The sequence below is a fragment of the Sander vitreus genome, chromosome 1, assembly GCF_031162955.1.
Source record: "Sander vitreus isolate 19-12246 chromosome 1, sanVit1, whole genome shotgun sequence".
Lineage (NCBI taxonomy): Eukaryota > Metazoa > Chordata > Actinopteri > Perciformes > Percidae > Sander > Sander vitreus.
The window spans coordinates 24,891,738-24,907,261 of record NC_135855.1 but is presented as its reverse complement, the minus strand read 5'-3'; the positions used below and the strand labels follow the sequence as shown (position 1 = coordinate 24,907,261).

Genomic DNA, 15,524 nt, shown 5'->3' with positions numbered 1-15,524 from the left:
ATCTGAGTTATTGTTAGTGCCGCAGTGGGTGATTATTAGTAGTGTTGGTTAAAACAAACTTATCTGGCTCAATGGGCTTCTTCTCAGCTCAAAGCTTGTAGAGCCCCACTGCACACATCCACTTTACTCACAGCTCAGTAGCGTGAACACTTTAAAAACCCCTTCACCCTCCATTGTGACTCTGCCTCAGCAGCCAGATAAACGCCCATAAGGGGAACGTCTCATACCATAAACACCAGCAAAGAATTTAACCATGATGGATGGTGTTGGAGAGAAACTCTACTTTGCTCAGGAACTCTGTCCCCCAACTCATATTTAGGCATTTTCAAATCAATAACTCATGTTCCTGAGTCTGTGTACATATTGTGCTGATTAAACCTAAACCTCAAGTTATTTACTGTAGTGCAAACTGCTTGTGCTCCCAAAAAGAATCCCTGTAAGGAAAAGGATAGTTTAAGGGACTGGATGTTCTTTGTAAAAAGGAAAATACAGCAACTAATGTGTGTGTGTGTGTGTGTGTGTGTGTGTGTGTGTGTGTGTTTAGAGGCAGCCTTAGGTCTTTGGGATGGCACTGTTCTGCTGCTCCCACTTTAATTGGCTGCTGGCCCCTCAGCCTCATCTGAATGGAGAGTCATTTAGGGACCTTTCACTCTCATAGAGGATTGTCGGTTGTCGCTGCAGGAGAAATTGCATTCCTGTTTCCATACAATGGCTGGTCTGAGTTGGACGGGGCAAGAGTATCACTGTCATTATCATGACAATGGAAGCTAATTCCACTGCCACTAGCGCCATTCTGAAACCCTCTGCAGCACCAGCTTATCAGGGGGCACCATGAGACCAGCAGGAAGCTACGCGAGCGTCGTGTCTTAGGCGAAGATTTACACATACAGTACACACTCACAGGCACACACAAACACATTCAGGACTGATACTTTGTTTACAAAGCAGCCAAAGGCACCACATCAGCAAAAAAAGTTTATTACACGGCACATCTCATATACAGTAGTGACACACTGTGTGGCCAGACATTATTCTGAATTAATCTTATGTTTTCTTCAACTTGGACATGATACATGTCTGAACCAGTGACATTGTAAAAGGCCTTTTAGTGTAAATAAAAATAAATGTAACCTCTCCCTTTGATCCATCAGTAGCTCAGTCATTACAAATGCATGTTGTGCAGCCACACATTGTTCATATCAACAGCAATTACATTTTCTAGTAGGCTAAAGAGCTCAACGTTTCCAAAGATGCCATTGAGACAACTCACTAATATGAGGCTGGACCCACAGGATGGTTAGTTTAGTTTAGCATAAAGATTGGAAACCGGGTCAAACAGCTAACTGTCAGCTGACTAGCTTTTTGCCCCCTGATATCAGTTATGCTAAGCTATGCTAACTGGCTGCTGCCCCATATTTACTGTAAAGACATGAGAGTGGTATCGATTTTCTGTCTAATTCTCAGTAAACAACTAAATAAATGTAATTCCCCCAAAATAGTTTGAACTATTTCTTCAAGCTGACCGTATAGGGTACATTAGAGCCCATTTTAATATTAAACAAACCTGACCAGCCTGTTTTTTGTGAATGCAGTGTGAGCCAGGTGCATGTGACGTGACATGAGATGTTTGAGGATGGCTTTAAGCATCATGTCGAAGCACTGTTAACTTGCAGAGGGAAAATCTAAAATGTGTTCTTTAAAGTGGAAACTCAGTCGAGCTCAAAGACAATTACGGTATTGGTTTGCTCCTCTTGCTCCCAGCTGTTTAATCCTGCGACCACATCCCTGTTTTGTTCATTTGCACCATTTCGCTGCAGCTCTGCATGTTGGTGTGACCCCATTATCTGCAGCCTTTATCCCTTTCTTCCCTCTGAGAGTATCATCATCTACCATCCAGCAGGATCCTCCTCTGTTCACTGAGAGGGCAGTCTGGTGTCGGACCTCATACCTCGGGTCCATTAAACACTCACTGACCTGATCCACATTTAAAACCCCATATACACACACAAAGCAAAACCAAATCACATATACACTTGTATACCTACACACAGAAAAAATCCTGTGGTGTGTAATGGTAACCCAAAACAACATCCCTGTTGTTTTGTAGAAGTATTGGGTTTAAATCCTGGCTGGAATTTAGTCTGGATTTACTTCACACATTTACTGCATTTACCACACTGTAAAAAATGAAAATACAAAAGCAGTATACTATCATAGACTAAACACGATTCCTCCTTGAATATCTTAAACATAAGGGTGAAACAACAAATTTTAGTAAAATTTGTAAAGTAACGTAGAACCCTTTACACATTTGCATTACACATTCAAACATGTACAGTATATACAGTACATCAAAACTATATTGATCTGTGTACAATAATTGAAATAAAAAAAAACATTAGTGGCCATTGTCCTAACCAACATTTAACACATACTGCACACCTAGTTTCACCCCCTTTGAGAAATCCAGGTCACCTGCCATCCTCCCACCGGGCAATGTGCTCTGCAGCTGTGAAACACACACAACCTTTAGAAACAATACAAATATGTATGGATTTGGCATGTTGCGCACAAAAGCACCAAACAAAGGAAAACCGTTAAGTGTGTTCATACATCCCCAATAATTCTTCAATTCTACTCAAATCTGGCAGTGATTAAACTGTTAATAATGTAAAACACGACATTGACTCCTTTTAATGCATATGGAAACACACACAGTACTCTGGAGAAACATAGCTTAGTGTCTGCCTCGGGCTGTGTGATAGCCACTTATCATTTTATCACCAATTAACACAACACAGCAATGAAGGCCGGAAATTAATCTGATGGGAGAAGGAGGGCTCTGTATTCTTATAATCAGCTGAATTTATGCATTTTACTCTTTGTTGCTTCAGTGAAAGGTTGCTTTTATTTCTCGAGAGGAAGGGTGGGGAAATGATTGATGTAAGGATATTCACATAGGTTTAGCTTTGTTAATGACCTCTATACTACTACAGATTAACTACATCTGATATATAATCTGACCCTTAAACCCTCTCTTGATCATGATCTGCTAGTCCTGTTTTACACTAACACAAACTACAAAAAGGGAGACATTAAGAGGTCTTCAAAAAGCCGGTTGTAAAAACGGTATCCTGACCACATTCAAAGTAGATCGCTCATTCAGCTATGAGTGATCAATACCAGATTACACATCAACCACTTGCAAAGATGCACTCAAGTGGATAAAACTAAATATCTGCCACCGTCTCATTCCTTACGATCAATGTAAGTGGTATGTGTGTGTCTAAACACTGCAGGCCTTTGTGGAGCTGACGCATATTGATTGCTCAAAGGCTCTGAATGGCGAGCAATTGAGTTTCATTGATTTAGACTGAGTGCCATGTTTGAATGTGTAGGCAGGATCACACAGATCTTTCAATGTTGTGGACACACTGGATTAACATTTTAGACATCACCCTGCTGTGATTATCAGTGACAGAGGCTGTGAAATAGGTACTACTAATTGTCTGGACACAGTAGACCACAGCAGGTGCTACTATCTAAACAAATACAAAACACTGTAAAGCTCTAATAAGTAATATTTTTTTTACATTAAACGCTGAATTAAATCAATGTGTAATGTGAAAGACTTACTTATAACGCTGAACTGACCACCCAAATCTGCAGCCCGCACTTTTGATTCACTGTTTTAGTTTTCTGGCCTTCACATTTACTTTGTGGCTAAGTCTCATATCTCTCTCAAAAAAAAAGTCAAACACCCACATATTTTTCTCAGGAGTTGGTGGACTAGGGCGCCTACTTGGCTTAGGGGTTAAGGTACTGACCACAAACCACAGCATCTCTGGTATTCTCTACTGTCATCTCTAATAACGGCATACAATGCTCCAAAATTATCAATAACAAAAAAAGAAGTTGGTGGACCAAACTGGACCTAAATGTTGAGAGAATACTAAACTTCCATTCATCAGTTGGATAGTTTTGTTGGATGTAAAATTGAAAGATGAATGAAAGAAAATTGTTTGCTAAAAGGTATTATCCCTTGAGAAGTTGATGGTTGTTTCTGGTGGTAAAAATGGCCGAACATGACTGGAAACAGACTGCAGGAGTCAGAATCTATTTTAGTGGGGAATAGGTCAGCCACCTCCCAGGATCCCTGTGCACCTTTCCTAGAATGGCCAGTCACCACCATCAGCACCAATCATACTCAGGCAAGGAAAATGGAGCCTGGTGGTTTTGCGCATCAGTTGCAGCTGGACATACAGTAGAATGCCAAGTTTAGAGGGAAATATGAGAGGACAAGCCAGTCTCCCTAGCAAATCAACAGTGGACATGCTGCAGTTGAAGAAATGTAGCCAACCAACCATTCAGCCAAATGTGTATAGTTTTCAGAGTCAAGAGAAAAAGCAACAGTATCAGTGATAAGCTATTTGGTTTTATGCCCAAAGTCGACAATGGCAAGTGTTAACTATTCTGAATTCCTATTATCGCCTATATCAAATGTCACATTTTTAGGGCGATCACATTGGGTGGTCATTTGTACAAAAGAGAACTCAACCTTCATCACCTCAACACTTTCATCCACCCTGTCACAGAAGGAGCCTTACCATGCAGGCAAATGTATCGGTTCTGCGTTTTACATCGCTGGTCGTTCCAGTTAAAGGCACTTGACGCCTGCAGCTCGACACAGTTTCCAAAGCTAGACAGAGAAGGAGTAAGGGAGTGAGCTACTGATTAGAAAGCTTTACTGTAAAGTTAAATCAGGAAGAAATGTCAGACCAGTTTTGTTTGTTTGAATTTCTGATGAAGTGGTATGAAACAGAGGATTTTGTAGTTTTTACTACAGAAACTCACAAAGCAAACAAACACAGATTTCTAAATTTGGCCAAATAGATTCAGTCTCACATATAGAAATCAGACATTAGTATAGTCATTTATGCATAACTACATGTTTAAAAGTAGTTCTTACTGATATAATAGTTTATTGTGAAATTGGTTATAACTGATAGATAGAACAGAGGAATGGAGTGAGGGAGACACAGAAAGAGAGAGGCATCTAGTGGTCAGAGTGAACTTTGCAGGTCAGCCAACGTCACTGTCCTGGTTCGTCCATATATAAAATGTAATTTATTTGAGACAGTGGATAATGTCATTTTAACATGAAAACTAATGAAAGACCAAACTACAGTATGTAGCTCTTGCAGTAGTCTTCAAGTCATACATGTAGATCCAAAAGCGTTACATCTGTAGATTAAAAAAAAATAGCCCAACGAAAAAAGTAATTTTCTACCTTTCAGATGATCTGTGTTTTGTTTGTTTGTTTAGCTCCATTTCACTTGGCTCTCTGTTTATGATGTACTCTGCAGTAGCTAATGTCTGTTAGTAAATGTGTCTCTTACCCTTGGTTGTCAGGTTGCCCAAAGGCAAAGCTGCTGAATCTAGGGATCTCTCCTGTGTCCCAGCGAAATGAGTCTTTCAGAGGCTTATATGTCAAACCTATGAAGTGAAAACATTGCTGTTTTTTACTTCCACCTGGTAGTACATCTGGTCCAAAGGACAGCAGAGCCTGCAATCTAATCTGGTAGTACTTCCCGGTGTTAGAAAACATTTATTTGAATGAACAAGATGAAAGACTGTACCAATCCAGAAATTTCGTGTCTCAAAGTCAGAGTTGGTGACCTCGTTGCTTGTCTCCAGTTGACTGAGATAAAACGCCAGGATGTCCTGAACCTTCTGATTGTGGATCTGAGCTAGAATACCTGCTCGTTCCTGGTGAAGTAAACCAAAGAAATAGTCACACTGAAAGCAGAATGAAAGTCCTCGTAACACACACCTGTCTCTCACCTGACAGTGACTCTTGGCTCCATAGTAGGAGTCAGCTTCTGATGACACCATGAAGCAATCACCATCTATCATCACATCACAGCTGTGGAAGGGAAACTGCACTTTCTCTGTTGGTACACAAGCCACCAAAATACACCGAAAATTAACAATAATGATGCTGACCATGCATTATGACTCAGGTTCAATGAACAGACTTAAATGTGTTGTAATCTTTTAAGCCTTTGCAGATGTAAATGTTAATGACATTTGCAGAATCATGTCCAGGGAGATTAATAAAAGAAACCCATATCAAGTTACAGGAAATAATTCTGTTGCCTATTGAGCTAGAAGATGCACAGAAATATAATTTACAGAGTAAGGTGTAAAACTGTGCCACTACTTGATATATACTGCAAATGTCATTACTGCTAAATGGTCTTTGTTGACACCATTAACAAGTCAATAAGCTGGTTCTTTCACCGTGTTTTCATCATGTCACCAAACGTGGCATCCCTTAAGATAAAGACAGAATGTAGCAGCAACCAAATGAATTTCCTCAGGATGTGTGTGCATCCGTTTTGAAATTGAAACCATTCCTGTGTCGAGGAGTACAAATTGCTGAGGTATGTATATGAAACACAAAGACGTACAGTGCACTTACCTGCACACTCAGCACCACCATAGCCAACATCACACAAGCAAGAGCATTCTTCTTCTTTGAAACGACCGTGTACACACTGCACACTGCACCGTACTGAAAAACAGACACGTGGTACAGTGAAACCTGCCTCTCTGCTAAGAACATTCAAGAAAACAGACCAATTTAATGAGGCCTGATAGCAATATGTATACAATCTCAATACTACTACACTTGATGTTGATAAGAGGTACCCTGGCAGAGGCGTCCGGTAAAGCCCGGGTCACACGTGCACTTGCAGGATGAGATGTTAAGATGGCCGTGCTGACCACAGCTCATTCGACACGGATTCTTTGGAATCTCTGACAACAAATGTGCATGCACACCAACACAGGCACACCAACAAACGCACACAAAAAACATGCACATGCAATATGAGCATCTTGAAATTGTACATCTGATCATTTTACCTAAATAAGTTGTCAACATCACCACAGCAGAACTGTGATTCTAGTTGAATGATATAAGCAGAATACCATGGAACACGCAAAATGCTTCATGAATGGCAAACAGTGAACAAAACATAACATTGATGGTAGATGAGAAATGGCCTTGAGGAACGTAATGGACATAACAACATTAGAGGTAGTAGTAGTTGTGGTAAATTCCATTTTTATCCCTTTAAAATACAATAAGTATGACATACCAATGTCTTACCACATAATCCACCAACATGGTCCCACAGTCTAAAGCAGCCAGACATTGAAGAGGTGCAGAGAGAGCAGTACAGGCCCATCTTATAAGGCATCACCAGCTGACCATTCACCTCCCAGTTACCCCTGCATCAACACAAATATATACTGCAGAACACATAAACTAAAAGACACACAATCACACAAGATCTAGAGTAGCAGCAGGGGGGGTTTCAACAAGCATAATGATTTGTGAGCTGGATTGCAGATAAAACGGTTCGTTTTTTTTTTTTAAATATTACATTAATTTGCCAATTTTATAATATGCTGTTCCCAGATGAATTTAACATTTAATTTCAAAAGTGTGTAATTGTTACCCAGGGTAATATGCACAGACAAACATCTCCCAGAGGTCTCCTTCTCTCAGACACAGCTGGCTGGCACAGCCCACATGACCCGAAGAGGCCCACACCAACTACACAACAACACAAGGTTGGACACACTACATCAGCACTTTTAAAGAAAAAACACAAATATGAATGTCTGTGAGGTGTATGTAGTAAGTTTGACTCCACACAAACATAGGTACAGTTTGTATCTGCTTGGTAATACCTGTGTATAGTGTTGACAGGTGGCGTTCTCCCTACATTGCCCACTCAAGTAGAGAAAATCTTTCCCCTCCTCAAACCAAGAGTGAATGGCATCAGAAAATGATGTGACACCATAAGCAGAGAGATGTGTGTTCCAGCCAACGTGTCTGAAAGATGAGGAGTGTTGAGGAGGCGAGTCTGTGTGACACGATGCTGCCCTCTCCTTCGCAAGTAACGCCAACTTCTCATTCCACTCCTATAAAGACAATAATAATATTTAATGATATCATTACACATCTTTCATTTTTAACAATTACAGTAAAACTCCTTAACAATTACAGTAAAACTCAGGGAAAATTTAATTTTGTTGCACATATTTTAGCCCTCTCTGTCAGGATCTTACATGCAGACAGGGGAGGTCTAATACTAACCAGCAAGAACATTACCGTAATACATTTTTGTGTTTCAGAAGCGTTCTCTGTATTTTGATTAAATTGTTTAAAAGCAGATCTGTTTGATAAAATCAAAGGTTTTCAACTCTTCCTGTATACTTTTCAGTATTGGGGTCCAACAAACCTTCAGAGTATATTTATCATGTTCTGTTATCAATTCTGTCAGATTAGACCATTAATATTTTTCACAGCATTCACACCCACACCACATTCCTGGGACTTTAATGAAGGAAATTCTAAAGCCGTTTAATTCATTACATTACATACATTTAGGTGAGTCCTAGCCAATTCCACATAAATAATGAATAATCAATTATTTATTGAAATTAATAATTAGTTAGCAATCACATCAATAATTCCATCATCAACTCATTTATTGATCAAAATATGTTAGTGGGGTCTGTTCAGGGGGGAACTTTGGGTTCAACATTGGGGGGGTAGAGATCTCCACTTTTACGCAAAATTGAAATTTTGAACGTCAAACACATAATTTTCTGCATTCAATGTGTGCCTTTTCTGCATCAACATATGGTGCAAATGTCTTTATTTATGTAAAGGAAATGATAATACGTTTTTGGGGTGGGTTGCACTGGCCAGTTTTGATTATTGGGGGGTTTGTAACCCAATAATCATAAACAACACACAAACTTTCCACAATCAATCACTCGGCCAAATTTGCTGTAGTACAAACATCGCATTCAGATACTCTCACCATGAGAAAAGGTGGACAGTTACAGATTCAAGTTTTGCATTTCAACTTTCTCACCTTTTCACCATCTTTAATTTTATGGTATTATACCTCTGACTGATTAGTTTTAAAGTGCCCATATTATGAAAAAAACACTTTTTCTGGGATTTGGGGTGTTATTTTGTGTCTCTGGTACTTCCACACGCATACAAACTTTGAAAAAAACCCATCCATGCTGTTTTGAGTAAGATATGATTTCTGAATGTGTTCTCCCTTCAGTCTCTGGGCAAGCTGTTAAAAATCTGCACGGCTTTCTACGTCACTAGCCGGGACGAGGGGCCTAGGGGGCTAACTGTTAGCATGCTAGCGCTAGCATGCTAGCTCGTTCTCAATGGCAAAACACTGCTACAACACACAAATTCACCCTAATCTACAAAATAAATTGTATAGAACTACTTACATGTCCCTGTTCTGCAGGTATTCCACGCAAAGTTGGAAGTGCGCCTTAGTTTAGAAGAAGTCTCCCGGCTAATCCTGCCTTGTACAGGCCGAAGTTGGAGCTAGCTCATGTAATCCTTACCTAGGTAATGCGCATGTGCGACTGACAACAGAGATGTTACAGAAGTTAAGAGGTCTCACTCTGTAGCTAAAACAGAAACTTGACAGCGTGTGAAAGGAGGAGCTGCAGCAATGTGCAGTAGAACAAAAATATGGTGTTTTTTGAAAATTAAACCATGTAAACCTATTCTGGTACAACCTCAAAATACAATTATGAACCTGAAAATGAGCATAATATGGCCACTTTAAACTCTTTTGGGTAGCACTTTCTAATAAGACACACTTCATTTAGGGTTTATCAATTGTAAATAATAGCTTCATCAGGGGTTAGTACATGATTTACTAATGCTTTGTAGATTAGTAGGAGTAGTGTTGGGTAATAACGCATTATTTAGTAACTAACTGCAGTAATGTGATATATTTTTCAGTAATTTATAGTGAAAGGTGGAAATTCCATAATCACCGTTCCTAATCCCAGTAACGCTCTGTTACTTTGTGTGGTCAACTTGTTTCTCAATGGGAGTTTAACAGAGGGTTGATATTACTTTGGTCTCTCTGCCTCCAGTGGAGAAAATGGGCTTCCATAAAAACCACCTCGTTTTGTTGAAAAAATGTCTGAAATCTGCAGCTAAACAGTTTGGATGGGACCTCTGGAGTCTGTATATGTATCATAAGAAAAATGTAGTTACTTATAAACCCTTTATAAATGGTACCTTGTTAGAAAGTGGTACACTCTTGAACCAGTAGGCTCTCTTTTAGGTTAAAGAAGCAATGAATGGAACCTCTAAATAATCTAATCAAATGTATTTTTGTGTACGGTTAGACAGAGTTTGGAGAAATGACATCAGAGGTATGACACTGATGTGTGGTGTAGGAAGGCAAAGCCCCCCCGAGATCATTGTTCACTCTGCTCTCTGATGTCAGCCAGCCATAATCGGCTCACACTTTGATGCCATCAGAGGTCACCGGGCAATATTTCATCCATGACATTTCATTTCAAAGCATGTCATGTTGTATCTGTCTCATTAAGAAAAAGTAGAGTTTATCCGTCTATCTATCTTTGTGGCACTATCAACAACTGCTCACTGTTGTGTACCAAATTAGCTAAATCAATAAAGCTCCATATTTTACTGTGAAGCTCTGCAGATCTGTTTTTTCCACCCTAACTGCGTTATACTGAAGTGCTGGAGCTTGAGAAGTTCTGAGAGAGATTAATAAAATACAATCTCACAAACAGAAGTCATGATTTACATATCAAAAGTAAGTACTTTAATTTCTGTCTGTGTGACCTCATTATACTTTCTCAAGAGCTCAAAGAAACCCTGCAGACAGGGGTACGAAAGGGAGGAGCATCATTCATTCCTAAAATATTGGTCATTTATCTCACCCTGAAAGCAAAGCCTAAAGGTCTATATTATAATCACTTCACCACAATCTCGCCACTAGTTCGTTCCTATGTGAAAAAAAACCTTATTCAGACATTCACAAACACAGCCGAAGCCTTGAGCCTCTTAACGTTTATCAGTAAAGCTCTTTAATATGCCTCTTCAGCTTGACAAAGCTTGCTCTGAGGGTTTTCGTCGGGAAATTACCTGTAATAGCAGAGTTGAGAATGCAGAATTATTATCCACATCCTCTTTTTCTCATTACTGCCTTATCAGTTGAGAACAGTTCTACGAGGCTGAAGAGCAGTCGAAGAAAGGGGGCTCAGTCTGTACGAGTGGCTTTGAGGATGTAATCTATGACAAAGTGACAGTTTGCCCTGGCACAAATCTCATATTAGGCCCGGAGGATAGCTAGTGCATTGTGAATTCCATTATCCATCGTTACCTCTCCGTCATAATCACATACATGCGAGACAGTTGTGCAGATAAGTACTGTATGGCGAAGCAATAGATGGAATAAGATAGGGAGAGGATTTACTGTAGCTGGGGTGTTTTGCAGAGAGCGGGATTAGAGAACCTGAGTTACAAATGAATATTAAGAATTGCTGCACATTCAGCAACACTTGAACCCTCTATTTTGTGTACAGTATTTCACCTGTATATGTTGATCATCAGTACTAAAAGAGTAACAAATTAAAATGTTGCTTAGTTTCATTCTTATTCTGGTAAAAAAAAAGAAAAAAGAATTCATTTCACTGTGCGACCCTCATAAGCCCACACGCGGCTAATTGGTTTTGGCTTCGTTCTGACTGTCCACTATCATTCATCCTGCAGCAGAGCAAAACAAATGATGCACTAACACTATTATTTCACACTGTTGGGGCTATTAGCACCACAGAGGAAGACAGTTCAACTAAAAACCTTTATCCATGCCTTTATTTAGTGATTTCACTTTAAAAAAAGGAAGATTTTGTGAAACAACTATTGGTGGAATATGACTAAGTTGTTGGTGATGATGATGATGATGATGATGTGATTATGATTATGATTATGAGGAAGATAGGATGAACGTAAGAGTGCACACTGTACTTGTAGCTTGTTGTTGTTGATGATAGGGTGATGATATGTCTTGCTCATATAATTTTTGTACTGTATGCCATACTGTAATCTGCTGTGTATTCTGTGTGCTTTTTATACATGTATCTATGTTTTTATGCTTTATGCCTGCAGCAACACAAATAATACATTTATTGATTGATGTACATTGTCTCCGTTCCATCTGGCGGATCTCGGCAGACCTCAGCTGCTTGGAGCTCTGTGCGCTGCAAATATCTCTTTAAGTACAATTTTCCATTACTCCACTACATTTTAGAGACAAATATTGTACTTTTCACTCCACTACATGTATCTGACAGATTTAGTTACTTTGCAGATTCACATAAATTAATAAAAATTATAAATCAACTAATACATTACGATTTAATAGATTAAGCTACTCTGCAGTATATAAAGTTATCAAACGCATCCTTACCTTAACCAGCTACAACATTAAAGTGACAAACATTAATGCATCACTAATTTATATCCAGAAATATGATATATGAATCTGAAATGGGCCTTTCTGCATAATAAGTACTTTTACTTTTGTTACTTTAAGTTAATTTTAATACTAATTATTTTGTACTTTTACTTTAGTATGATTTTGAATGCAGGACTTTTACTTGTAACAGAGTATTTTGCAAGGTGGTATTGCTACTTTTAAGTTAAGTAAAAGATCTGAACACTTCATCCACCACTGGAAATACTGTGGTGGTTTTGAAAGTGTCCTTCCTGGTCTTGAATGTTGTCGTGGGATAACTGTAAACATGTTATTGATATTGTGCTTTGTCTGTGACTATGCTGCTACTGTACCTGGTGCAGTCAGATTGAAAAACAGTAAAAACAGAGCTCTGAACCAAATTTCCGGACTTTTGGCACTGCAAGCTGTTCAAAACAGTTGCCTCACATCCAGATAAAACAACACACAACACATGTCTGATCATTACTGACAACAACATCATCATCGTTACTGTTTTTCTCTGGGCTTTGCACTGCCAGCTGCAAGCTCATTTGAACTCAAAAGCATTTTGGTTAAGTTTGCCACGCATGGCCAAATAACTTCCATGAGTGGAGGGAGAGGGAGTCTACAGTACAGAACAGTAACTCTTGACAAAAGACAAATATGTGCTGCAGAGGAAGACTTTGGTGTGAGAATCAGCAGTTACCGTGGAGACAGTGTAAAACTACCATAAACTCACATTTATGTGACAGCATTCATGCCATTCAAACACACACTTAAGAAGCAGACAATGTATGCCACAAACCATTTTTTGCATGTCAGCTGCCATGGGTTTGACTCGGCTGCGCAGTCTATTGTGCTGGGCAACAATCTGCGAGTGCTCCTTCACCCCGAGCACTGGAAGAAAACAGAAACGCTCATTTAGTAACTGTGCCTCTACTGCCGTCACCATGGCAACAGAATGCAAATGTGTTGGCGGGATGTTTGAGTGTGTGTGTGTGTGTGTGTGTGTGTGTGTGTGTGTGTGTGTGTGTGTGAGTTTGGAGCATGGGTTAATACAGTCTGTCACTAACAATTCAACTCAAGGGTCAGCAGGGTTAAACAAAGTTTAATCAAAATTCCTAACTAAATTTTTATAATTTTTGCCATGTAGCCTACATATGCATATCACTAGCTATAATATCTGGGCTGACATAAACTCCAGATTCTAGCAGTATAATGGGTCCCATTCTGGAGTTGGATAAGCTCCGAACATGAAATCTGCCTCTATGATCAAATAATATCCACTATGTATATATTTATATTTGAATCATGTCTTGAAATATTCGGGCAATATTATCTCTGTATTCTTGTTCTTTTTCGCAGTGTACTGTACATTAATACACGGACAAAATGTCCTTATTTCTGCTTAGTTATATAATGTATTATAGCTTTGTACACTTCTCATAGATAAAGGGGTTAAAGTTAAGTGTTGCCAATGTCAAATAAATCCCATATTACATTAAATTAGGCCTGATATCCTTAAATCATTAAAGGACATATTGTGGATTAATGACATTTCAGACTAGACTTTAATCTGCTTTGCTCTAATTAACTTATTTCATTTATTTAAGTTACTTATAAGCCTACATCTGAGCACATTTCACCAAAAAGTTAGAGTATAGAGAATCAGTTCCCCAGTGATGGGTTGATACTTTTGCCTTGTGTTTGGCAAAATGCCATCAAAATGGTCATTTTAAGCTGATGCCAAACTTCTGCAGCACAGCAGCCAGTGACAGAAAAGTTGTGCTGCTGGTGCTTTGCCAGATGGATTTGGACAGCTAAGAAAGTCCACTCGAGTCCCCAGCTTACACTTGATTGCAAAAACTTCCACTAATAAAACAGTATTCTCTTACACTTACTATAACTGCTATAACTTAAATAACATCAAGGAAAAATGTCTAAATTCTATTTAGCAGTCACAATGTGTTCTAGTTGATAAAGTGTATCCTGCACTACAAATTCTAGAGTAGGCTACTGTCCCTCGTGGCCACCTGACTCGCGCACAGCTTGAAGTGTATTTACCGGGGATGGCGGACTTCTGGAGCTCCGGTGTTTCTGGGATAATCCGGTTCGCGTGGATAAACGGGAGCAGCAGGCACAAAACGACAAACTTGGACGCTGTTCTAGACCCCATTGTGAACTCCTGAAGTGTCTCCAACAACAGTGACCACTCTGCTCACAGTTATCCTGCCTTCCTGCTCTTCTCCTCCCTCTTTTCACTTCAACAGCTTTCACGCCGGTCTGCAGCGCAGAGCACATGGCTCACCTCAAAGAGAGTCCACTATTCATTATACAGTAGAGTTTTGATGACCTTTTAATATTTTATTAAATCATCAGTGTATTCCTCTAATCCTTCTTTTTTTGGAAAGTAAGCAAGTGCTTTTCGACCAGTTAAAAACCATCTTAAACGTTTTGTAGTGATTCCAAATATGCAGGAACAATGGAGGATAATATAGAAAGTTCATATTGACCGCTCCTTAAAAAAGAATAAAAAAAGAATATTGCAGGTTCAAATGTTTTCAGACAAAAAGACAACATATTCTATATACCTGCAGGCTACATTTTGGCAAGGCTACTGTTTTATTAAACTAACAAAAGTAACTTCAAAAATATGTATACATGATTTAATCAAATGCACTTATACTCATTTCCTTATATTATGATTTTCTGACCATAGTTTGGTTTCTGAAATTGTTGCATATCTATATGAAGGTTATATATGTCCCCTTTTAGAGTGCACTACATTTATTTTTCAGCTATTGTCATACATAGATTTAAAACACAAATCTCATTATCAGCTTACAAATGTGTTGTTATAGATGTACATGTACCCCCCACAACACCTGACAAAAGAGAGCTTAACTCTTGGTCAAGCGTGAGTGTTCATCATTGTTAAATGAGGGGAAGTTTGTTTTGAGAAACTGACGTCCATCATTTCGATGAATCACTACAGATGACCCTTTCTTCCAAAGTGTAGCAGACTATGAGGTGGCAGAACTTTACAGTAAGTGGTACACAATGACCAGATATGTGTGAGTGTGGAAAGGTACAGGATGAAACTATCTGGATGTCTGTTTGGATATGATGGTGACAATGTTT

The 15,524-nt window shown here is 39.1% G+C and overlaps 1 protein-coding gene across 1 annotated transcript; it reads right to left on the bottom strand.

Moving 5' to 3' along the window:
* Positions 1-990: 990 nt before the first annotated feature.
* LOC144517702 (C-type lectin domain family 18 member A-like) lies at positions 991-14,575 on the bottom strand. Its single transcript, XM_078249830.1, has 12 exons — positions 14,448-14,575; positions 13,189-13,280; positions 7,765-7,998; positions 7,530-7,627; positions 7,178-7,299; positions 6,715-6,822; positions 6,485-6,577; positions 5,845-5,951; positions 5,640-5,769; positions 5,400-5,496; positions 4,608-4,699; positions 991-2,509 (listed from the first exon to the last, which is right to left on the bottom strand). The coding sequence occupies exons 1-12, from the start codon at positions 14,557-14,559 to the stop codon at positions 2,472-2,474; spliced, it is 1,323 nt and encodes a 440-aa protein (XP_078105956.1). The 5' UTR covers positions 14,560-14,575; the 3' UTR covers positions 991-2,471.
* Between the last annotated feature and the right edge of the window lie 949 nt (positions 14,576-15,524).

Excerpts from the sequence above, each read along its gene's own strand:
- LOC144517702 (XM_078249830.1), bottom strand. The coding sequence starts at position 14,559 with ATGGGGTCTAGAACAGCGTCCAAGTTTGTCGTTTTGTGCCTGCTGCTC. Across the intron at positions 5,497-5,639 it reads GACACGAAATTTCTGGATTG|GTTTGACATATAAGCCTCTG; the intron begins GTACAGTCTTTC and ends TTCACTTCATAG. Across the intron at positions 4,700-5,399 it reads GGGCAACCTGACAACCAAGG|CTTTGGAAACTGTGTCGAGC; the intron begins GTAAGAGACACA and ends TTCTCTGTCTAG.